We start from the raw sequence: 22,966 nt of genomic DNA, 5'->3' as shown, positions 1-22,966 counted from the left end.
GAGGGCCTCTAGCCCCCAACATTGAGTTGGAACCTCTAGGCATTGCTAATATTGTAGTGGAAGAATGGGAGGCTATTCTCATAGTTTCCTACATCAATCTACCCTACTCCGTAGGATCCCACTACACAAGAACTTAATGGTGACATCCCCATAAACCCTCCAAGAGCCTAGAAGCATGTCCTTCAAACGGGAATCTAAATACCATCCGAACACCGCAACCTGTGAGAAGAAAGAAATCGTGAACAAAAGAAACAAAGTAAACTAGGAGAGAGAGAGAGAGAGAGAGAGAGAGAGAGAGAGAAGGATGCATTAACGTCGGCGGAAGACCTCATGAGTCTATGTACACCAAAGGATGATCTCATACATTGGGATGGAGCAAAGGGCGCACTAAGGCCCTTGCTGAATGCTAAGATTGCTAAATTGAAAAATTGAAAAAACTGATAGCTCTACAGAGCTCAATGGCATCGGGTATAACCCAAAGACTAGCAACTATCTCAAAGCTGTAGCATGCTAAGATCTAGGACTCAAGCTCTCAGAAGCCAAAGCTGAGCGGAGAAAATGTCTCGGATCTGCCTCTGTCGAGCTGTGCCATGCTGTGGTGGCGGAGGGAGACATGGTCTCCTCAATCTCTGAACCCGTTGGGCTATGTTCAAAGTAACCCCTTGCCTCAAGCGGTCTCCTTTGAGGAAAGCCGTGATAGGACGGACCTCAATAGAGTGTGTTCTGATCACTCTCCGTGCCGCTGGTGGTCTTTGCATCTCTCTCTCTCTCTCTCTCTCTCTCGTGAGGCAACATTGGTACAATCTCGCCTCCGCCCCTTAAGTGGTTCATATCTAGAATATTTATAATCATGTACTCAAAAAGCAATGCAATATTTCCCCCCCTTAGGCCATGGGCATCTAGAATATTTATAATTGTTTACTAAAAAAGCAAAGAGCTTATAGCCTATCTAGAGACATCAATTAGACCACGTATCTCTACAAGCTTAGCTTTATGTCTTCATCGATGTTTTACCCATAGCTTGAAATTATAATACAATACAAAAATGCTGCACATGGCCACATGCAACACCTCAATCAATACCCTCAACACCCTTTCTATGGATGAAGAGTATAATGCTTTCATGAAGTGTTCAACATGAATTGACCTAAAGTGTTCAACATACTATCGATGAAGCATGAATTAACTTGAAGAGAAGAATTGGTGCAAATGGATTTAGACATTTGCGTCAATTGCAAAAATGACTATTATTAAAATTAATTTTTGTGACTTATCAAATTAATTGTCCTATATATAGATGGATGTGAAAGATGCCTCTTACATTTATTTCGTTAAAGAGAATTACACCTAAGTTGGAGAGTATATTTGTCAAATGATAGGAAACAAAGTTGACAAGCTACAAAAATCTTGCATGGATTAAGGCAAACACCATAGTCATGGAATGCCTTCATTTTCTTCAAATGGGTTTCATCGTAGTTCTATAACTCTACATCAAGAAAACAACACAACACATAGTTCTAGTTGTCCTAGCCATAGTATTTGAGTGTGAAGATCATCCAACTTGTGGGATTAATGTAAAAAACTACAGGGAACAAAATTCAAGCAATTAGGAAGCGGAAAATCACAAAGCTCATGGCTAGAACAATGGCACAATTGAAAAAGGGAAACAAAATGCAAACAAGGAGGAAATGGAAAGGAGAATGCTCATTGCCCAACCAAACATGAAGAAAAGTACATTCAATAGGGGGACAAGAAATCTAACGAGAGACTCTAGCCATGTCATAGAAAGACAACAATCAAAATAAACCTAGACAAACTAAAATCTGTAACCATGAGAGTACAATTTCAAACAACTAGGACATAGTACAAGTAACCCATCCACACCTCTAAATGAGGAAAGTCCTTAAAGGTGTGCATGGGCTAAGACACTTTTGGCAAGGCCCCAATTACATGACATATAAGAGTTGGGAGTATGTCACTTAAGAGTGGTGCTAGTTAAATTGTATTTTGATTACGCCTTTATGAAAGGGAGTACATGTCACTTAAGAGTGGTGCTAGTTTTATTATATTTTGACTATGCCTTTATGAAGTAGAGCGCTGCTCACTGACCCTCAAATAAGGTGCAATTTTTCTTTGCACTTTTTGTTTTAACCATTTTATTTCACAACTATACTTTTCCAGCTTTAAATATTGTTGTCAAGCTCTGCACTCTGCAACCAGTTACACCAAGGTGCTACATTAGTGCACGAAACTTATTTTGAGCATGTTCCTATGGGAAAAAGACTGCACATACCATCATGTTCCCTATCTCATCCCTCCCTTGAAATGGGACTACCCAGTTCTCAGAAAACAATGCACAAAGTATCATGGGCATACACAGAAAATGTTTATCAACCAGACCAATTCAGAGACAACATGTACTTCTCTGATGACCAAAGGAATACTGAGAGTCTTATGTGTCCCAGAAATAAGCCTGTGGTACAGGTCCATATTGAAAACTTCCTGGGAGCAGAACAAAAGCTTCGGCTCTTTAGTGTTGAAACCTCTAGATAAAAGTCAGCCCTCAACCAAAAAACCTCCTACCACTATAGGAAATTAGGACCTTGCATTGAAGTTGAAGCAAATTGAAGACCAGGTTTCGCCTCCAACTGTGCGATATGCACAAATCAAATATTTTGAAATGGGTACACAGAGTCCCAGATTGCAGAGCTTGTTTACATAGAGTCCCAGATTCCAGAGCTTGCTATACCTGCCTCATTCTTCCTGCTGTTCGCTTATGGTGGTTACCATATTTGCATCATGTTCAGAAGCACCTCTTGCCACATGTTGCCTTTGACTGTTCTGTTGCAGCTCAGAGTCAGGTTCCTTAGTGCTTGTCTGCTGAGCCTCTGAAGCCTTTTGAGCCCAATATTCTTCAAGAGGTGGCCCAAAAATGTATCTACCAGAGATCACTCCAATTCTACATCATGAATAAAAATAATCCATCCTGCATATGAGTTCCGAGCATATTCCTTTATGCAGTGGTGTAGAGTCTCTTTCTCTCTCTCTCTCTCTCTCTCACACACACACACACACACACACACACATTTTTTTTGGGTGAAATCTTTGATTGATTATATTATATGAGTAGCAACCTCAAAAAAAGGTGCTACAATTACATCAACTGAAAATTTCCGTGTATGCCAAAAAGACCTCATGATCTATGCAGTGGGTCTGCAAGCAATCAAAGAAAGATTGCTGCAGAGAACGCCTAAAAAAGCCAAACAGAGAGAGAGTAGGATCACCAAAGACTTTACAATTCCTATATGTCCATAAAGTCCATAGTGCCCAGTAGCGAACCCAAACGAAGAAAAGATGAAACTCCGGTCTGGATGGATGAAACCCAAATAGCCAGAAGAACTTCCCAAATGGAACAGATGGAAATCTCGCTCGCAGGTGCTGTCGAAGCAAATAAAAAAACTCACGAGAGCACGGACGATGCCAAAACAAGTGAGACAGTCTCTGAAGAAGCATAACATCTATGGAAAAGTATGATGTTATGAGAGGCAGCTCCCAAAGAGAGAACTTGCACTTAAACATCAGAAGATCTGAATATATGACAAGTAAATAGTGGAATCTATCTGTCAAACACACAAACAATCATAGAAAGATTGTCTAAGGGACATCCAGAAATAGTGAATCATAGAAAAGGAGGAATCTCAAAAAAATCTATGATTTATGTCTTTCCATAGAGTGCAGAGTCCCCAATATTGAACCCAAGTGTAGAAGAGAGAAAATTTGGTCTTTGTGGATGGATCCCGAATAGCCAGAAAAGCTTGCAAAAACAAGCATTAGAAAATCAGGCTCTCTCTCTCTCACGACTGATCCACTTCTAGGACCGGTCTGTATTGGGTTGTACCTGATGGAGATGGGACGACATAGAGAGACGCTACTAGGACATATTAGAGAGCAGCATGATGGGACCACTGCACCATAAGACACTGAGGTAGACCGAGCACAGAGACAAGTCACGGATTTCTATGCATTTGACTCAGCTCCAGGGCACTCTGGGGTAGAGGAGGAGGAGCTAGCCGACATGAGAGAAGTATGGATCGGTGGAGAGAGCTGACACATCATTGTTGGACGAGGGACACAGAGACCGTATAGGACGCAACAGGTGACCAAAGCACACACGATCGAGGTTCGACCTATTTCAGCTCTCCTCAGGGGAGATCGACCGAGGCGAGGCGTCACCCTTGACATAGCCCATCGGATTTAGAGATCGAGGAGACCACACCCTCCACCACCATGGGAGACAGCCCAACATATGTGGATACGTGAGCTCTTTGCATCTCATCAGAGAGCCACCACGGAGCCTGGATACGTGGAGCCAATTCATGCACTTGGGACTCTAGCTTTGAGCACTTGATATTTTCATGCCACCCTCATGCTATTTTGCTATTTTGTACTAGTATAGCATTTTAGTACTCAGCAAGGGCCTTAGTGAGCCTTTTGCCCCGGCCCACAGTGGTCTGTATGAGTTACTTGATTCCATACTTTGTCCCATAGGCCCGCGAGGCCCCCTGCGGATGTTAATATATCTTTCTTTGTTTCTTTCTTCACACACACACACACACACACACACACATGTATGTGGGGCTAAGTATAGAGCCATTTGAAGCTGCTGTTAGAGCTCCACTTTCATTTTACATTCTCTCTCTCTCTCTTTCTCTCTCTCTCTCTCTCTCATATGTCCCTGCAAAACATGTAAGCATTCTTTAAAAGTGACCTTTGGAGATGCAAATCTGAGTTAGAACAGAAATTCGATCAGTAACAGTCACACAAGGACAGCTTATGAAATCAGAAGTTTTGTCCAAAGTACAATGCTGAAATGAACAGGGCAGTATCTTTTAGAATTGGAAAGAGAGAGAGTGAGTGTGAGTAAGTCAGGGGCTGGACTTAAAACAGAACTTGCGAGGGGCTGCACAAGGACAGGAAAGGTTAAGTCCTTATTGAATTCAGCGGGAGCTAGGAGCTCTTGTTGTTAGAATCCAACTTGGCATTATAACACTGTATTGATCATAAGCCAGAGTACAAATGAGACAGCCATGCCTTTTAAAGGAATTAGGGCAGGCCGTTTTACAACTCCCCTTCAGGGATAATACCCCAAAATTGCCACATGGCATCATTTTGGCAGCCTATAGTACAAAATACAAAGTACAAAGCCAATTTAAAAATAAACCCCTTTGTTACAGTCCTCCCCACCCAAAACGAATTTGTCCTCAAATTCTGAGAAGTCACTGTCTGGAACAATGAAGGGAAACAGTGAGAAGAATGACATGGTACTGGATCATCTCCAAACAGCAAGGATGATTATTGCATCAGCTGAGTAGATATCCATTGGATTTGTTCGAGTACATGGTCCTTGAAACCAATGATCTCCCTGGAATGTACTAAATGTGTTCCCTGGGAGGTAAGTGATGAGGAAGATCAGCAAAAACATCAGTAAACTTGTGCAGCAACTCCTACATATCCTCATCCTCCACCAATAGACCATTGCTGTCCTTTGTTTTAGCTAAGTGTACAGCATAGAGTCCACAATATCCCCCTTAGGTCCCTTGCGAATTTTCTGGATGTGTATCACTGTCAACTTAGAAGGTTTGAAGGCCGTAAGTGTTAGAAATGGACCAACAGAGAGTACGCATAGCGGAAGACTGATAGAATAGCCCAAGAGCTCACACAGTGTGTGTGGGGTGTGGAATCACAAACTTCTTTAACTTATGTGCATCAAATAGATGTGTAGACTCATCAATAGACAATAAACCAGCCAGATATAGAAGCTACCAAAACAATATATCTCCATCCAAAACTATGGACACAACAAAAGAGAGATAGAGTTCAAAGTCCCACTAGAGCGTGGTCCTTTGATCTTACCACAATGTACTTCTACTATTTGCCGGATATCTTTAGACTTGAGCCCGCGTGCTCCACCTCGAGCGTATGTAGACTCTCCGTCCAGATCTCAGCTTCTTGCTGCCCTGATAGACAGCCTAAGGTTCAGCCCTGTAAACTGAGTCTGCAGCACACCTCTGGCTCACCTCACCTCCAGTGTTGAGGCCCGAGACAGAGACTTGCTGGCTGCTCCTGTCTGCCCACTCCTGCTGAACTGCTGGATACAAAACAAGGCTCGGGGCCTCTCCTTTTATAGGGCACAAGGCCCCTTCAAACTGACCGACCAGCCAGCCCTAAATGGGCCAACTGGCCAGGTTGGTTGCAGCCCTTTGCTGCGTCATGTGCCAGCTCTGCTTGTAGGTCTTATCCCTGCCTGTAGAGTTACCATATAGAGGCCGTACCTGTCTGTACAGGTCCTTGCCTGTCCCGCCACCTTTTGCGCCTTTGCCAGGCTCTTGTGCTGTCCAGCCACCTGCTGCTGCAGCCGTACCAAAGGTACAACTGTCCCGCCACCTTGTTGCAGGGCACACACCTGCCCACAGTCCCTTCCTTGGCACCTGGGTTCCATGGCTTTGTGCTGCCCATGTGGCAGCCTATGTTTTGTCTGTGTGCTGCCCACATGGAAGCCCATGTGCTGCCCATGTGGCAGCCCCTTCATGTCCTTCCAATCTGGCATTACCTGAGACATATGAAGAGCATATTCTCTCCACAGCATGCATGCTGTAAAGGCTCAAATTAAGAACATCAAGTACATACCAGATTGTCGTACTTCCTGTGTGCTTGCTCTGAAAGCAAACCATGCACCTCATCGAGGCACATACCCAAAACCTGTGCAATCCTATACTATCCCCTTCTGAAGTACACCATCCATCTGAACATGAAACCCTAGGGCACTTCATGGAATCCATCCTTGTGTCAGTATCAACAGCCACGCACCTGGAAGATTCCAAGCACTCCATGCTGTCCTTCACCTTCACAAAGGTTTCTCACTCCCCGTCGGCCCACATCTTACCACATTAGCTTTGGCTTTTGTGACACCCTCTAAATTTGAGTCGACTCCTCCTTGTTTTTTTGATCCCCCGTCTTTTTTTTGCAATCCTTCGCAAAATGGCCTGGCGTGTCGTAATAAAAGCACTTCTTCTGCTTCTTCTTGAAAGTGTCCTTGTCATTAGAGTCATCCTTCTTGGACCTGCCGCTAGGCTTGCCCTTTCCTTTGCCAACATAATCCTTTGCCAGCAATGCCTTGTCATATTTGTCGTTGTTGTAGAGCTTCTCCTTAGCTTCTTCTTGGAGCAGTAATGGACCCAACTCCTCAAAAGTCATAGATTTGATCCTCTGTCCTGTTGTCACAGTCGTAACGAAGCTTTTGAAACTCCGAGGTAGCCTCCTCAGCACCATTCAAGCCAACTGGCACGAGTCCACCTTTTGACCAACCGATGCTAGTTGATCCCTTACCACCTTGACCTTCGTCAAGTGGCCATGTACAAAATCTCCCTCATCCATATCCAAGCCGTAGAGCTAATATTGAAGAAGCAAGATCCGTGATGTGTTATCTCTCTCGTTTAGAATGGCCCATGCCTCTACTGACGTGTCGGTCATCTAAATGTGAGGAAGCACAGAGTCCGCCATAGTCCCTATGATCAATGCCAGGGCATGGGCATCTCTGTCTTCCCAAGCTTCGAGCTTCTCTCCATCTACTGGTGTCAGTATCTCCCCCTTGTTGTCCACCATATCCTCCGGCTTCACCTCCACTCCTGTTGTCAGTTTCCATAGCTTCTGAGCCACTAAATGACTCCGGATCTTCACCTTCCAGATAGGATAATTTGTCCCATCCAGTTTCCTAGACTCTCCAAAGTTAGGGATGGTGAAAGAAATAAATCTAAGGGAGGAGGAAGGGAGAGAAGGGGCTGAAGAGGCTTCTGAAGTCGACATCTCTGCTGCTAAACCACAGCAAAATCGAGAAAACTCAACCTTCTGTTGACCAGAACTCCTTACGCACTTGACTGAACCTGAGTCACCCTCCTCGCAAGGGCACTGTCCTCCAGTCGTGGAAGTCGATTCCCAAGAGCTTCTGAATCAGGGTCGTCCTTCAGGAAGATTCCTGCCTTCAGGCTCCCACACCTGTGAGCCTCCTACTTGGACTCTGATACCATGTTAGAAATGGATCAACAGAGGGTATGCACAGCAAAAGACTGATAGGACAGCCCAGGAGCTCACACAATGTGTGTGGGGTGTGGAATCACAAACTTCTTTAACTTATGTGCATCAAATAGATGTGTAGACTCATCAATAGACAATAATCCAGCCAGATATAGAAGCTACCAAAACAATATACTTCCGTCCAAAACTATGGACACAACAAAAGAGAGAGAGATCCAAAGTCCTACCAGAGCGTGGTCCTTTGATGTTACCACAACGTACTTCTACTATCTGCTAGATATCTCTAGACTTGAGCCCGCGTGCTCCACCTTGAGCATATGTAGACTCTCCGTCCAGATCTCAGCTTCTTGCTGCCCTCATAGACAGCCTAAGGTTCAGCCCTGTGAACTGAGTCTGCAGCACATCTCTGGCTCACCTTCACCTCCAGTGTGAGACTTGCTGGCTTCTCCTGTCTGCCCACTTCTGCTGAACTGCTGGATACAAAATGAAGCCCGGGGCCTCTCCTTTTATAGGGCACATGGCCCCTTCAAACTGACCGGCCAGCCAGCCCTAAATGGGCCGACTGGCCTGGTTGGTTGCAGCCCTTTGCTGAGTCATGTGCCAGCTCTGCTTGCAGGTCGTATCCCTGCCTGTAGACACCCACCATGCTGCCATATAGAGGCCGTACCTGTCTGTACAGGTCCTTGCCTGTCCCGCCACCTTTTGTGCCTCTGCCAGGCTCTTGTGCTGTCCCGCCACCTGCTGTACTGCAGCCGTACCAGAGGTACAACTGTCCCGCCACCTTGTTGCATGGCACACACCTGCCCGCAGTCCCTTCTTTGGCTTTGTGCTGCCCATGTGACAGCCCCTTCAGGCCTTGGTCTACCTCCCCCATGCTCTCGTCATTTGGGGGGCTTACCAATGGGGAGGTGACCTTTCCAAACAGTAAGTGTGATCTTTTTTTCCAGAATGCAGAAACTTCATCTACATCTTGTCCGTAAGTGTGATTATTTTTTCCAAAATGCAGAAACTTTATATACATCTTGTCCAAGTCCATAGAGAACTCTCCTAAGGTCCTCAGCCATTCACAGCCCAATACAATGTAATAGGCCCCATATCTAGAACAAGTAGATCTCCAATAAGGGTATAGTCTTAAGAAAGTTTTATTTGAGTGGCTTGGCTGTTAGAGGTGACATCTCCTATATCGTAGAGTGAGGGCCTTGGTCGTGGGTCTACCCACCCATGAGAGGTTGAGTGAGGGCCTTGCTTGTGGTAGAGGGGGATAGCTGTGGAGGCTGCTCCATCCAGGACTGCATGGAGGGGAATACGGAGGGGTGCAGGGCTGTTTTCACCCGGCCCCATTCCCATACCAGGCCGTGTTGCTGCCACATCTGCCACGGACCATACCAGAGGGGTACGGGGCTGTTTTGCCCGCCCGTGGTCCCTTTCTATAGCTGCCACCAAGCCACCTTGGTTGGGGGGGCAACCAGGCCCCCAACCCTGGTCATTTGCTCCAGCGGGTCTAGATCTCCCCCCTCCTATCAGTGTTCTAGGGCAAGGGGGGACCCTATATATAAGGGCCCTCTCCCTCATTGTCCTCATCTCTGTGTTCAGCATCTAGGGCACATTGGAGTAGAGGTTTTCCCCCAGCAATGGAGCGCTTTCCTCTTGAGATCCTTTTTGTTTTCTCTCTAATTTCCAGTTCAGTCTTGTGAGTAGTTTGCTCTCTCTCTCTCTCTCTCTCTCTCTCTCTCTCTCTCTCGTCGTGGCCCGTCCCATAGCTCCCGTCTATACCCTTTGTAGCCCTCCCGCAGCCCCCGTTTGCACCACCCGTTGTAGCCCATCGCCTTCCGTCTACTCCCCCCGTAGCCTTCCGTCTGCACCTCCCATTGTAGCCCATCCCATAGCTCCCGTCTGTACCCTTCATAGCCCTCCTTGTAGCCCCCGTCTGTTCCTCCTGTTGTAGCCCATCCCAAGCCCAGCCCCTTCCCTTGACCTGTCTTAGCAGCGCATAACAGGAGGAGGAGGAGGCACACCCAGCCGCCTCCACACTTGCCACCACAAGAGGAGCAGCACCGCCTCTTCATCTTTTTCACAATCCTTATCACCCCGAGCTGGGTTGAGCCCCTAGCCCAGCTTGGGGGTTAGTTCTAGCAAAGGGGTTTATGAAGGCCAATATAGCGAAGGATTGGCACAGATCCACTTCCACATGAGCAGATTTACTACTTACAGTAAGAAATAAGAGGCTCATGGTTGTATCCCTCGGGAAGAAAGTAATGGAGGGCACTGGCAAGAACATATTGAGATCCAATACCGTTATGTCCGGGAGAAGGTGCTTGATGATGTGATTGAGCTCATCTACTACAAGACGGAGGACAACAAGGCAGACCTCCTCAGCAAGCCCTTGGCGCAGCAACTGCTTGGAGACCATTCTAACTCCCTCAGGATGATCCATGATCCAGGAGCTGAGAGCGGGTGTTACAGGTGACATCTCCTGTATCAGAGTGTGAGGGCCTTGGTTGTGGGTCTGCCCGACCATGAGAGGCTGAGTGAGGGCTTTGCTTGTGGGTTTTGCCTGCCCAGGAGAGGTAGAGGGGGATAGCTGTGGGGGCTGCTCAGTCCAGGACTATACAAGGTTAGTGCGGAGGTGCAGGGCTGTTTTCACCCGCCCCCATGCCCATACTAGGCCGTGTTGCTGTTGTTGCGGGGTTTGCCAGCGGACCATACCAGAGGGGTGTGGGGCTGTTTTGCCCACCACAGAGCCCTTTCTATGGCTGCCACCAGGCCACCTTGATGGCACCTCGGTGGTGCCTTGGTTGGGGGGTCAACCAAGCCCCTGCCCCTGGCCATTTGCTCCGACTAGCAGGTCACGTAGACCCACCCTGGGTCGGCCCCCTTGGTCGGCCAGATCTCCCCCCTCAAGTCAAGTTTCTAGGGCAAGGGGGGAACCTATATATACGGCCCCTCAACTGCAATTCTCACATTGGCAACATTGTTTTCTGATGGAGTGCTCCCCATTGGCCAATTCAACTTTAGCCCATGATCCAATGTAGATGGGTTCAATCTCACAGCTTAGACAGATTTGGAGTTGATGAAGTTATGAGTGCTTCCACTATCAACCAAAATGTAAATAGGTTTGCCATTGATCATCCCCTTCAATCTCAAAGTTTGGGCACCGCTAAAGCCCATTATAGCCTCTACAGAGATGCTGTATAAGATAGATTGAGTTTCCCAAAACACTTCATCATCCTCTACACAAGAGTTACCTTCTGAATCTTTTGCCAACATCCACATATTCATCAACGATTTCAGCATTGCATTGTTGGCATACTTTTGGGTAATTGGATTGGTAATCTCGATTGATCATGGAGCTCTCCCATGCAGAATCACTTGGGTCAAATGGAAAGGTAGTCTCTTTTTGGGATCCTTGAAGGATATACCTAGATGAATCCAAGAACATTCCCAAACTCATCCTTTAAAAACACAACATAGTGCAGTTTCAATCTCATGATAGTCACTCACAAGGTTGAAAACCATAAACTCCATCATGCATAGCAAGGACTAGCTACTATGACATCCCCACTAATGTCATCAGCGCCCAATAGTGGGTGTAGACCATAGTATGAAAATATGCTCTCACACATACAAATCCACACACCCACACATACTTGAGCATCCATTTATACAAAGTCTTCATACTGAGTTTTTGTCGGCACTCTGGAGGTGAGGGGCAGACTCAGCCATGACGAAGGCTAGCACTAAAGGAGAAGGCTAATCAAAAGGTAGTCCAAAATCTCTTCAATCAAGCTACAACTGCTTGTGAAGTCTAAACGTTTTCATTTTAGTCTCTCCCCAACGAGCATCTAAATCTAAATCTAGCTGATAGGGCAATGCACCAGTTAAGATAGAAAGAATTATCACAATACCAGCAGGCCGCAACTTGGCCGAAACTTCACAAGGACTTCATCATCATCTTTGCCATCATTCTCACAATCATGAAATTCCGAATCTGCCAGCAGATCATCAGAGGGTAGATCATCATCAACCTCGATTACCATGCCGACTTTTGCCCTTGCCTTAGCCTTTCATACACTGTGGTGCTCCGGGGTCCACTTTTCACCACATAAGTAGCACAAATTCTTCTTTTTCCTTTCATCCATAAGGGCCTGAGCTGCCACATCTGGGCAATATAATGATGCAGTCCATGGATAAATTTGGGCATTCTACTTCTGTCATCAATGCCATAGATGAACAAAGCTATTTTCCAAAACTATTGGATATAATTCTTTATTGTTTCTTGCTGAGTCAAATCATACCGCTTGCAGACCAGAGAAGAGAGAAAGTCTAAAACATCTCCTTCGTTCTTCCAGATTGTTTATCCCATCTACCCGCTCACTGGGTGAGCTAGTCTCCCCTTTGAACTTGGATAGGATAATTTTATCCTTGACTTCACTGCCCTATAGTAGGATTATGAGGGTCTAACAACCTGAACATATTGCTGAAATGTGAATACTGATCTGAGATCAACAGACAATCCTTTGTATTCATTAAATCTCTGACATAACACTTCAGTTTCATGACTTTTACCAATCTGAGGTGCTCCATGTGAAAGTTCTTCTGCTTTATGAACTCTCTCTTCAAACTTATAGTGAGCCTTCCTAGCTGAAGCCATCAATCCTCAGGTCAATCACATGTTCAGGATCATCATCTGAGACAGGACCTGCTTCAAAATCAGTCACTATGGGTCTTTTTCCTTCTTGAATTTGGCTGCTCTTGATATGATCAAACCCTTCATTCATAGAGGCAAATAGTTTTTGCAGCCTTTGGTCCATTCTCCCATTGTTGAGCTTCACTTCATTAGTTAGCTCCTTGAATTCTTGGACTATAGGGCCCAAACAACTTCGAATTAATTGCTCCTACATTGATTGCATTTGTTCTTGATGGATGGCTTCCACAGAACCCTGATTCTTCAGGCTCTTTACTTCTACTTGCCCCTTCAGCCTGTTCTGCTGCAGTAGATTCCAACCCCAAAATGTCAATTACCTCACCTTCCATCCTTCCAATGAGCCTACCTTCTGTACTAGTTTCCAGGGTTCTTTTAAGGGATTTAGAAACGCAGAAAAGACCAGAGTTCAACGATTTTCTCCCTTTGAACACTCAATTCAATAATTCCCCAAAATTTTGGGCATGTATTGGATTCTATAGAACATAAGCAGAGAATAAAACTGTAGTTTCCCAAAGTTGCCGGGAATGAGCTGAGATTATGAGAATATGACAATTGCGCCTCTCAGCAAGGGATTTTGGTCCTTATTGAAATCAAACTTCACATTTCCCTTCTAACAGCAATTGCATTTCAGTTTATGTTGTCAAAGCTGGAGTTGAAGCAAAATATATGTAGATCATGGCAGTTTCTTGAAAATTCAAAACTCAGCTTCTAGGCCCAGATTCAGCTCCAAATTCAAAATATCCCCAAGCTTAGTACATACACTAGATCAATTGAGAATCAGCAAAGGAAAAAGTAGAGAAATCTCAGGATTGCAGAAAATCTGTTAGAATTAGGCATGTCTGTCCATTGCACCTGGCAAAAAGGCATCTTGCCTCAAAATTAGGGCAAATCAACTTCGATTGAAAGAATGCTGGTGGGAAGGTGACATGCACATTTACTAGTATCCACTAGGACGAGTTTGCCATACCTGTAATCGCTGTAGTTGATGTACTTGATCTTTGGATGATGCATTTGCTGTAGCTGATGCACTTGTTATCATGCCTCAACCTGGAGTGATGCACTGGTTGGCAAAGCTGTGATCTTGTAAATGCCTCCCTCTTCAGTTCGTTGTGCAGCGACCTTGCTTGAATCTTTCAACTGACAATTTCCTAGTCGTCGAATTCTGCCTTCATCCTTTTCTTGGTCAAAACTCTTACAAAAAGCATATGTCACGGGCATGCTACAAGCACATGGACATCTTTGCCCATGGCAACAAACATGCGAGGACAAATTTGCTATGCTACGTGGGCAGATTGCGTCAGCAGCAACGGGCAGCAGCCACATCAGCATGCTGCATAGGTAGCACAGATGTGCCGATATCATCCCTAGTCATGACTCATCAGCAAGGGCAGGCTGCAGCAGCTACAAACGTCAAACAGGTGCAAGTCCAGCACAGTTCCCACAGTCCCTAGGTCGACCTCCGGTGAGTTTACGATAGGTTTGCCGGCAGTTGGCCAGCCCCTCTAGCGAGCCCTCAGCCTGGAAAAGGGGCCTGCATTCGTTGTATTCTGCATCTGCCTCAGCAAATGCAGCTCCAACCCTCAGCCTTCAGCAGTGGCCTCTCCAGAAGCTCGTTTATGAGCATCTTCAGCCCCTCAGCCATAGTTGCAGCAAGTGTCTGTTGGAGGTCAACATCTCCTGATGTCAATGGTAGAGAGAGAGGGCCTTGCTTGTGGGTGTGCACAGTCAACATCTCCTGATCTCAATGGTAGAGAGAGAGGGCCTTGCTTGTGGGTGTGCCTGCCCCATGAGAGGTTAGGTTAGGCTGAGTGAGGGCCTTTGTTGTGGGTGTGCCCGCCCCTCGTGAGCTGGCCACTGTGGAGGCCCCATCTGAGGGTCCCTCCGGGCCTGTTGGTTGCCACATGTCAGCCCCTGCTCAGCGCATATTTCTGGGCAGTGTTGGGGGCCTGTGTGCCTGCCCCTGGAGCTGGAGAGCTGCCCCTGTGGAGGCCTCTCATAGGCTGAGGTGGGCTGATCTGATGGTTGGCCACCTTGTCTTGCTGGTCTGTCTATTGGCAGGAGAGGAGGGGTCAGCCCCCTTTTGTGGCTGCTTGGCAGTCCATACCAGGGCAGGACGAGGTCGGCCTAGTGGAGCCCTCAGCCGAGGGTTGTGTGGCAGGGGGTCAGCCGCTGTAAGCTGCGTGGCAGGATGAGGGGGTCAGCCCACATAGGGCAGGAGGGGAGTCTTTCTATAGGACTGTGTGCAGGCCCCCATAGGGTAGGAGGGGAGCTCTTCTATAGGGCAGTGTGCAGCCTCCTCATAAGGCTGTAGAGGGGGTCGGCCTGTCCAACAGAGGGTACGCACAGCGGAAGACTGAAAGTAATGCCCAAGAGCTCACACAGTGTGGTGTGGGGTGCGGAATCACAAACTTCTTAACTTATGTGCATAGATGTGCAAGCCAGTAAATAGACAATGCTCAGAGACAAATACAGAAGCAACACTTTATCTTTCTGTCCGTCCAGAAACTAGGACAGGATACAATACCAAAAGGTCCTTCTACTACAAGCCTGGCACTTCTAGATCTCTGAGCCCGCGTGCTCCACCTCCAGCATATGTAGACTCTCTGTCTAGATCCCTTCCACCTTGCTGTCCGGAAGCCAGCCTAGGTGGGCAGCCACTCTAGCTCAGTCTGCAGCTTCTTCTAGGTCACCTTGTCCTCCTGAATGTAGGCCTAAGGCTAGGCCTAAGGCTCCCCCTTTGCTGCTCCTGTCTGCTGTCCTGAGGGCTGCTCCACGTGATGTGGAATGAGGGCATGGAAGCCCTCCTTTTATAGGGCACAAGGCCCCCTTGAATGGACCAACCAGCCAGCCTCATCCTGGCCGACCAGACTGGCCGACCAGTCTGTTTGCTGGCCAACCTGGTTGGCTGGTCCAACCAGCCCTTTATAAGGGCCTTTCGCAGCCCCTTTTGGGCTGCTGCCTTTGCCCATTCCTGCGCCTATTGCAGGCCTGTTTGCAGGCCTTATGCCTGCCCATAGACCCCCGCCATGCAGCCGTACAGTTGCGCCACCTGTCCGCCACTATTCGGGGCCTGTTCCAGCCCATACAGACAGCCCTTGAGGCGCCTTTGACAGGCTGATGTGTTGTCCTTTCCTTGTGTGGTGCTGCCCATGTGGCAGCCCCCTCCCTTATCTTTTCTGCCTAGGTTCACCCCCCCCATGCTCTCCTCATATGGGGGCTTACAGATGGGAAGGTGACCATTCCAGCACGGCCCACCTACCATAGGGGTCGGCCCACCTACAGCAGGGGTCGGCCCACAACCAGCCTGCTAGAGAGGGGGTGACTGCCTATACATAGCGCGCCCCCCCCCCCGCCCCCCCACTTGTATCTCATCTCTTGTGGAGCAGTTGTGCCTATCTATACAGCAGAGGTTTTCCCCACCGTACAGGGGTTTTGTCTTGAGATCCCTTGCAGTCTCTTGTGTTTCCTCCTCTCCTTCTCAGTTTTTTGTGTGTGAGGTTTGCTCTCTCTCTCTCTCTCTCTCTCTCTGTTGTTATATGCAGATGATGTTGTCTTTTTCTCATACACAGCAGAAAGTATGCAGAGGATGATGCCCATTCTACACAAGCTCTGTGCAGAGAGTGGACTCATGGTAAATGCCACCAAAACTAAAATGATGATAGTAAAAACAAAGCAGCCTGCAAACACCCCAAGTATTATGTTCAATGAGCAGGAAATTGAGAGGGTAAACACATTCAAATACTTGGGAATAGATGTGCCAGCAAATCATAGATGGAATGATTGTGTCCATAGAAGGATAGATGCTGGGTGGGGAAAGTATTATCATTTTGAAAATGACTGCAGAAATAGTGACACTAAGAGATGGAGCATCAAACGGATTCTATTTGATGCATATGTGGTGCAAACAGTGCTATATGCAGTAGAAGTATGGGGAGGAAGCATCTCAGCATCAAAATGGAATGATATTGAAAAAATACAGAAATCATTTCTAAGACGGCATCTAGGAGTCAAAATTACTACACCGTACTCAATCATGCTTATTGAGACTGGTACAAGGCCCATTGAACTGAGAGCACTACGAAGAGTTTTCAAATATGTGAAGAAGGTCAAGAACATGGGGTGGCAGAGATTACCAATGAAAGCATGGGAAGCAAGTAAAAGGCCTCAAAAGACAAACAAAAGCAAGATGTTATCATCTGGTTGGTGGCAAGACATTCAAAGATGGTTCCAAAGATGGAGAGTAACATCCTACCTTGAGATGTCATCCGGGGAAATGGATGAGAAGGCATTTCATAAAGCTTTGTTGGGAATATTGCAACAAAAATGGCAATCAGCTGAGAAAAGGGCTAAGTATGAGTACTATTGTACACATATCAATCCCATCTATTGGGACACCTACTCCAAGGAGGAAGATAATGCACAAAAGTACATAACTATACCCATACCTGCAAATGCAAGAAGAAGTATTGCACTCATCCGCACCCGATCACACACTTTGGAGGTAGAGAAAGGTGCTTGGGGAGATGTCTCAAGGGAACAAAGATTTTGCAAGTTATGTGACCAAGAACAAGTAGAGACAGAGGCACATGTCCTCCTTACATGCCCACGATATGCATGCATAAGGAGGGACTTTAACAACATTACAAAGGAACACGACACCCTCGCAAGCTTGCTTTCACATACCCATATAGCCACTCTGGGCAATTTTATTGCCAAGATTCTTCAATATCGGGAATGTTGTATTACTCAATGTATTTCAGAATAGTTGTTTTCCTACCCCTTCCATAAAAGAAGGGAGACACTTGTATTGTGATTTTCATGGGTCCCATGGGTCGGTTTCTCGGCCCCCAGAGGACGGTAATACATTCTTCTTCTTCTTCTTCTCTCTCCCCCCCCCCCTCCATTCCTGTCCAGATCCGCCGCACTTCTCACATGTTTGCATGCTGACCCTAGTTGAAACAAACGTGGGCAGTAAAAATAATAACTCCCATATGACCAAGATGGCTAAATCCTAAGTATGATTAGAAAGAAATCTCGAGTTTAAAGGTTTTAGGATTGCAGAACATCAACAAATGCAATACGTAAGTACCATACTCCAAGTGGGGGAGTTCGCCAAGCAGAGTATGGAATTCATGAATCTCTGGCCAATTCTCAGCTAAGCCCCAAATTTACATTCTAAAAGAATTGCAGGTTTGCAAGCACATCTTATCAAACGTTTACATGCAAATGAGTTTGTTGGCAAGTATGCATTGTGCAACCATGAAGGATGCAGCTTCCCTCTGTTTCCACAACCAGACATAGCCATGTCCAACGAGACAACCATCTCTAGCTAAGCCATAACCCTAATAGTAAGCCAGATACAACATCTCCATTGAGGACAAAGATAATGTATGTAGCCCCCTTCAGGGTGGGACCTCCAAATGTTTTTCTTTGGACACTTGGTGATTTCCAAGGCCACTGCCAATAAAGTAATAGCTAGCATGACCTCCGTCTTCTAACAAAGGGGGTTAGTTAGTGGCTTTTTAATTGGCTTCGTACTTCGTGCTTTGTAGTATAGGATGCTAGAATGATGCCACGTGGCAGTTTTAGGGTATTATCCCATAAGCAAAGTTATAAAACAGCCTGCCCTAATTCCTAGAAAAGGCATGGATGCCTCCTTTCTACTCAGCTTATGATCAATACACTGTTATAATGCCATATTGGATTCTAAGTTCTAACAGTAAGAGCTCCTAGCTCCATCTGAATTCAATACGGAATTTGTTTTTCTTGTTCTTGTGCAAGTTCTGTTGTGGGTCCAGCCCCTGAATTACTCTCTGTCTCTGCCACTCTCTCTGATTCTAAAAAGTACTCCCCTGTTCATTTCAGCATTGTACTTTCTCTTACTTCAGCATTGTATTCTGGGTTTTAGGGTATTATCCCATAAGCAAAGTTATAAAACAGCCTGCCCTAATTCCTAGAAAAGGTATGGATGGCTCGTTTCTACTCAGCTTATAATCAATACACTGTTATAATGCCAAATTGGATTCTAACAGTAAAAGTCTCTCTCTGCCACTCTCTCTGATTCTAAAAAGTACTCCCCTGTTCATTTCAGCATTGTATTTTCTCTTACTTCAGCATTGTATTCCGTGTTTCTAAGTGGAATGAATCTAGCCTAGGCAAGTTCTTTATGTTTAGAAATATTCATTTCTACCCTAGGGCTTGAAAAGGACTAGCTTAGGATTGTCTAACTAGGCTAAACTAGTTAGGGCTAGCCATAGTTAGAACCAGTTCTATTTCACTGGTATCAGAGAAGGAAAATGTGAGTAAACCATGTTCATTTCACTTGAAACTTGGAGCACTAGCTCTTGATGCTAGGGCACACCTTTGTGCAAAATTTGGTCGCCAAAAGTTACTCAATCTCTATATGCCACGTGTCAGTTTGTAAACAGGGCAAATTTTCAATGTTATCAGATCTCACAATTTCTTTACATCCGTGTGATCCGGTTGACCTCCTGAATCAAAGCCTCAAGTTGTCGTTGCAAAATTCCTTGATTTATCGTCATTGCAAAATTCCTTGATTAATAGCTGTTATAGGTAACTGTTAATCTCTTAAATTAGCTGCGATCTGCTAGATTGTGCTTAGTAATGAAGCCTTTTTTGGGAACGGTTTCTGCCATTGCTTGCCATCAGTGCAGGCCAATGGAAATCAATACTGGTGGGAAGGTGACTTTGAGGTAACCATCAAGGACTACACACTTTCTCACTTCCATCTGTAGATTCAGTAGATGTCTTGGAGATATGGTCTGTCCTCAGGTCCTTTAAGAATGGAGGGTGAAGCCCTTCAAAAGAGAGTTGGGTTAGCATAACTCTGTGCTTCTTCCCCATTCAGCTTTTGGGGGGGGTGTTAGAGAAGAAGCCTCATGGGGGTGTATTTTCCTAACGGTTGTGAGGAGTGGTAAAGATGTTTCTTTGTTGGACCTTGGAGAACAAGCATACAATGGTTCCGTGGCTTTTGAAGGACTGTGGAGAACGTAACGTAGCAGCTAGTAGCGTAAGGAGAGCATTAGCAAATCATTAGGAAAGTACCTGGAAACTTTGAGGGAATCTGTGGCTTGAGAAGCTGCACAAGCAACAAGCTGGGAGGAAGATTCCTAGTCTAGGAGTGGAGATCCTAGTTCAGCCTTGAGCAAAATGGGGCTCAGCTGTAAATGGATGTTCATTAGATTGCATTCCAAGAATGAGATGTGAGATGAGTACACGATACAACAGGGCCCCCATTTATAGGTATAGGCCTGGACAAAATATCTCTATGTTTATGGCATGGCTGCCCTAGGATGCCACGTGGCAACATTTGGCCATCCTACTAAAAGTGTTATTGTTTATAAAGCCATTTAAATGCTGCTTAGGCTAAAATTTAGCTCAGTAAATTGATTTTTGATGGTAGCGACCTGATGTCAGTGACCGGTGAATTCATAACATGGTAGGAGGGAGGGAGGGAGAGGAGAGGGAGAGGGAGAGGGAGAAAGAAAGAAAGAAAGATGTATTACCGTCTTTGGCATTCCTCGCAGGCCTATGAGACAAAGTACCATATCAAAGTAACTCATACTCATACAAACCACTGTGCACTGTGGTCTGAGCCAAAGGGCTCACTAAGACCCTTTGTTGCAGAGTACTATATTAAACTAAACAAAGCTCAAAACTAGAAGCTAATAGCTAATACTTGATCTCAGAGTGAAAACACATTGCCAGGTGCCATGGTAGCTCTTCTTTGACTTGTGACTTCACTCCACAGTCATTTGTTGATGCCTCCTATAAGAAAATTTTGGTGCAAAAGACAAGATGATTTTAACTCTCAATCAAAGAACTCATTTGAGAGGCCCCCCCAAAGGCTCCCTTGTCCATGAAATTGACAATTCAAATGGTGGAATCAACTGAAGACTTATGGGGGAGCTATTTGCGAAAAAGGATGCCATGAAGACGACTCTACAGGAATCAAGGCTCTTTGACATTCCTGAGTACAGCTCCATAGGAGCTTGGAGATCTCAAAGACAGTTGGATGCAACGTCAGGGGTTCTCAATGAAGACCAGCTAGGAGATCTCAAAGACAGATGGATCCTGAATGGAGAAGATCTATGTAGAGCAGAGTTTTCTAACCTAGATCAGAGGAAGAGTGTGCATACTTTACAAGGCAATGTATAAGCTGGAAAAGGCCCCAAGAGCTCGGTATTGGAGGATTGCTCACTACATTAGAGGATGTGTCTCACTCGTAGAGTGTGGAATACCTACATATTCCTAGTTTTAGAGGGGGACAAGAGAATGGTCAATCAGTGGATGACTTGATCTCACTAGTAATCAAACCTGGTTGACTCACTATTTGATAGCACATAGGTTTGCATACATGTCAGAGATAAATGCGGGTATGTGATAAGGTACCACATCTGGGGGGTGTTGTGATTCCAACAGCACTAGAGGTTGGGGTTGTATCCTCCTTCGAGGTTTAATTTCTTACTAGAGTTGAGGGCCATCTCATGGAAGAGCAAGAAACAACCATCACTATTCTTCAACAAAGAAGAATTATGTGAGTTCAATGTCTGAGTTTGCCAGGCTCAGAGGACCGTGCACGACACAATGGTCATTGTGGAGAACTTGGTGTTTCATTTCGGATTGAGTCCATTGAGGTTTGGCACATTCATAAAAAAGATCATAATGGATGAGTAATTTGAGTTGGTCTACTGGCCTACTGCAGAAAACGCCTCCAACCAATTCATGAGGGCTCTTCTTAAAGAGCAGATATGTGAACGTGGAGCCCAGACAGGTCACTGAGAGGTGGTATAGATGTCTTCATAGCCCTACCTATGACAGGCCATATAAGAAGGACAATGGGTAAACGACTAGGGTGTGGACGAAGGGTAGGGGAGGCTGCACAAGCTAATGCATAGGACTGTGCATCGATGACCTGATTGGGCAGTTTTTGGCTGTCCAGCTAATGCATAGGCCTGTGCATAGATGACCTGATTGGGCAGTTTTTGGCTGTCCAGCTAATGCATAGGCCTGTGCATAGATGACCTGATTGGGCAGTTTTTGGCTGTCCATGAGTACAGCGTATAGCTGGCAAGGGGCACCTATTTATAGGTTCGCATATGCTGGATTTGGGGCCGACCATGCCAATGACCTGGTGGGTGGTCTGTCTGTTCCAGTTAGGCCTGCTCTAGGAAGCTTCAAGCCTCCCATAGAAGCCTCTTTGCAAAGCGTGCGAGACAAGCAGCACCCCTAAGGTGTTCATATGAAAAGATGAAACAAGAGATGCATCATGTTGTTTATGATGGCATCAAGATAAGGCTTCCCTTTGCACAGGATCGGTCTACTACTCAGCTGGCGTTTTGTAGCGGATACTCATGCCTGCAGCCCACACCTTGTGAAGTCTAATTTTGCGGTTCCGTTGGCTGCTCTAAGGCAGATCTGAGTTTCTCTACGTTGTGGACATGTCCTCATTCCTACAGCCGTTCCTTAAAATCTACAATGGTGTAAGGAAAAGCAGACGTACCCAATAACGCCCAAGACCAGCGGAATGGGTAATCGTCGATGAAAACGATACATGGTGACGACGTCGAAGGTGCGCCAATCTGCTTTTATCACATGTAAAAGTAGTGAGAGTTAAGATTAAGGTTGTTTATAGACTAGATAGAGGGACAGGATAGAAAGTCAATAATGTCAAATTAGCAGGGGGACATGATAGAGAGTTAAGGGTGTAAACGTAGTAGGGGGACATGATAAAGAGTTAGGGGTTTTCATAGACTGAATGCATCTCGACCGTGGGCGAGCAATCACCATCCGTGAGTGACGTAGCTTTTATCCACCTCGCAATCTTGTAACTAACTAGTAGGCGACCTGCACATTGCTTCGGCACAACATGATTGTACCTAGTTCTTGGAAGCATCGGACCTGGAAGCAAACCACAAACCCGTGTGCATTGCACGTTCTTGTGTCACCACCGTACCTTCTCCAGAATTTGCCAGATGCTTCTCGAGAATTTAAAAATGGATGAGAGTGGTGGGATCGTGTTTTTGCGCCACTTCTTGCATTGTTTCTTCAAATTTTTAACACCTCAATTTTGGAGCTTTGTGAATGTCACACGTTCTAGAGAAAGCGCATCGAGTTCTGGAGAGAGAACAACGTCAATTAAATATAGTA

At 45.8% G+C, this 22,966-nt stretch overlaps 1 protein-coding gene across 5 annotated transcripts; it reads right to left on the bottom strand.

The window, feature by feature from the left end:
• Nucleotides 1-1,813: 1,813 nt before the first annotated feature.
• LOC147879979 (uncharacterized) lies at nucleotides 1,814-22,550 on the bottom strand. Of its 5 annotated transcripts, none has more exons than XM_087371988.1 (4): nucleotides 22,535-22,550; nucleotides 22,320-22,424; nucleotides 2,750-2,959; nucleotides 1,814-2,210 (listed from the first exon to the last, which is right to left on the bottom strand). In XM_087371988.1, the coding sequence occupies exons 2-3, from the start codon at nucleotides 22,370-22,372 to the stop codon at nucleotides 2,755-2,757; spliced, it is 258 nt and encodes an 85-aa protein (XP_087228114.1). In that variant the 5' UTR covers nucleotides 22,373-22,424; nucleotides 22,535-22,550; the 3' UTR covers nucleotides 1,814-2,210; nucleotides 2,750-2,754. The 5 variants fall into 5 exon arrangements, 4 of the variants coding, with proteins under 4 accessions (XP_087228114.1, XP_087228115.1, XP_087228112.1 ...); XM_087371989.1 differs by lacking the exon at nucleotides 1,814-2,210 and adding an exon at nucleotides 2,387-2,502; XM_087371986.1 differs by lacking the exon at nucleotides 1,814-2,210 and having other exon boundaries at nucleotides 2,387-2,959.
• Between the last annotated feature and the right edge of the window lie 416 nt (nucleotides 22,551-22,966).

This window comes from Dipteris shenzhenensis, chromosome 33, assembly GCF_047967505.1.
Source record: "Dipteris shenzhenensis isolate YYH24624 ecotype China chromosome 33, Dip_SZ_1.0, whole genome shotgun sequence".
Taxonomy (NCBI): domain Eukaryota; kingdom Viridiplantae; phylum Streptophyta; class Polypodiopsida; order Gleicheniales; family Dipteridaceae; genus Dipteris; species Dipteris shenzhenensis.
The sequence above is the reverse complement of the archived record's forward strand: the minus strand, read 5'-3'. Positions and strand labels throughout refer to the sequence as shown.

What these genes read in the sequence shown, in the direction of transcription:
- LOC147879979 (XM_087371988.1), bottom strand. Translation starts at nt 22,372, where the DNA reads ATGTATCGTTTTCATCGACGATTACCCATTCCGCTGGTCTTGGGCGTT. An exon ending in CTGGTCTTGGGCGTTATTGG is followed by an intron (nt 2,960 to 22,319) that starts GTACGTCTGCTT and finishes TTCATGATGTAG; the next exon opens with AATTGGAGTGATCTCTGGTA.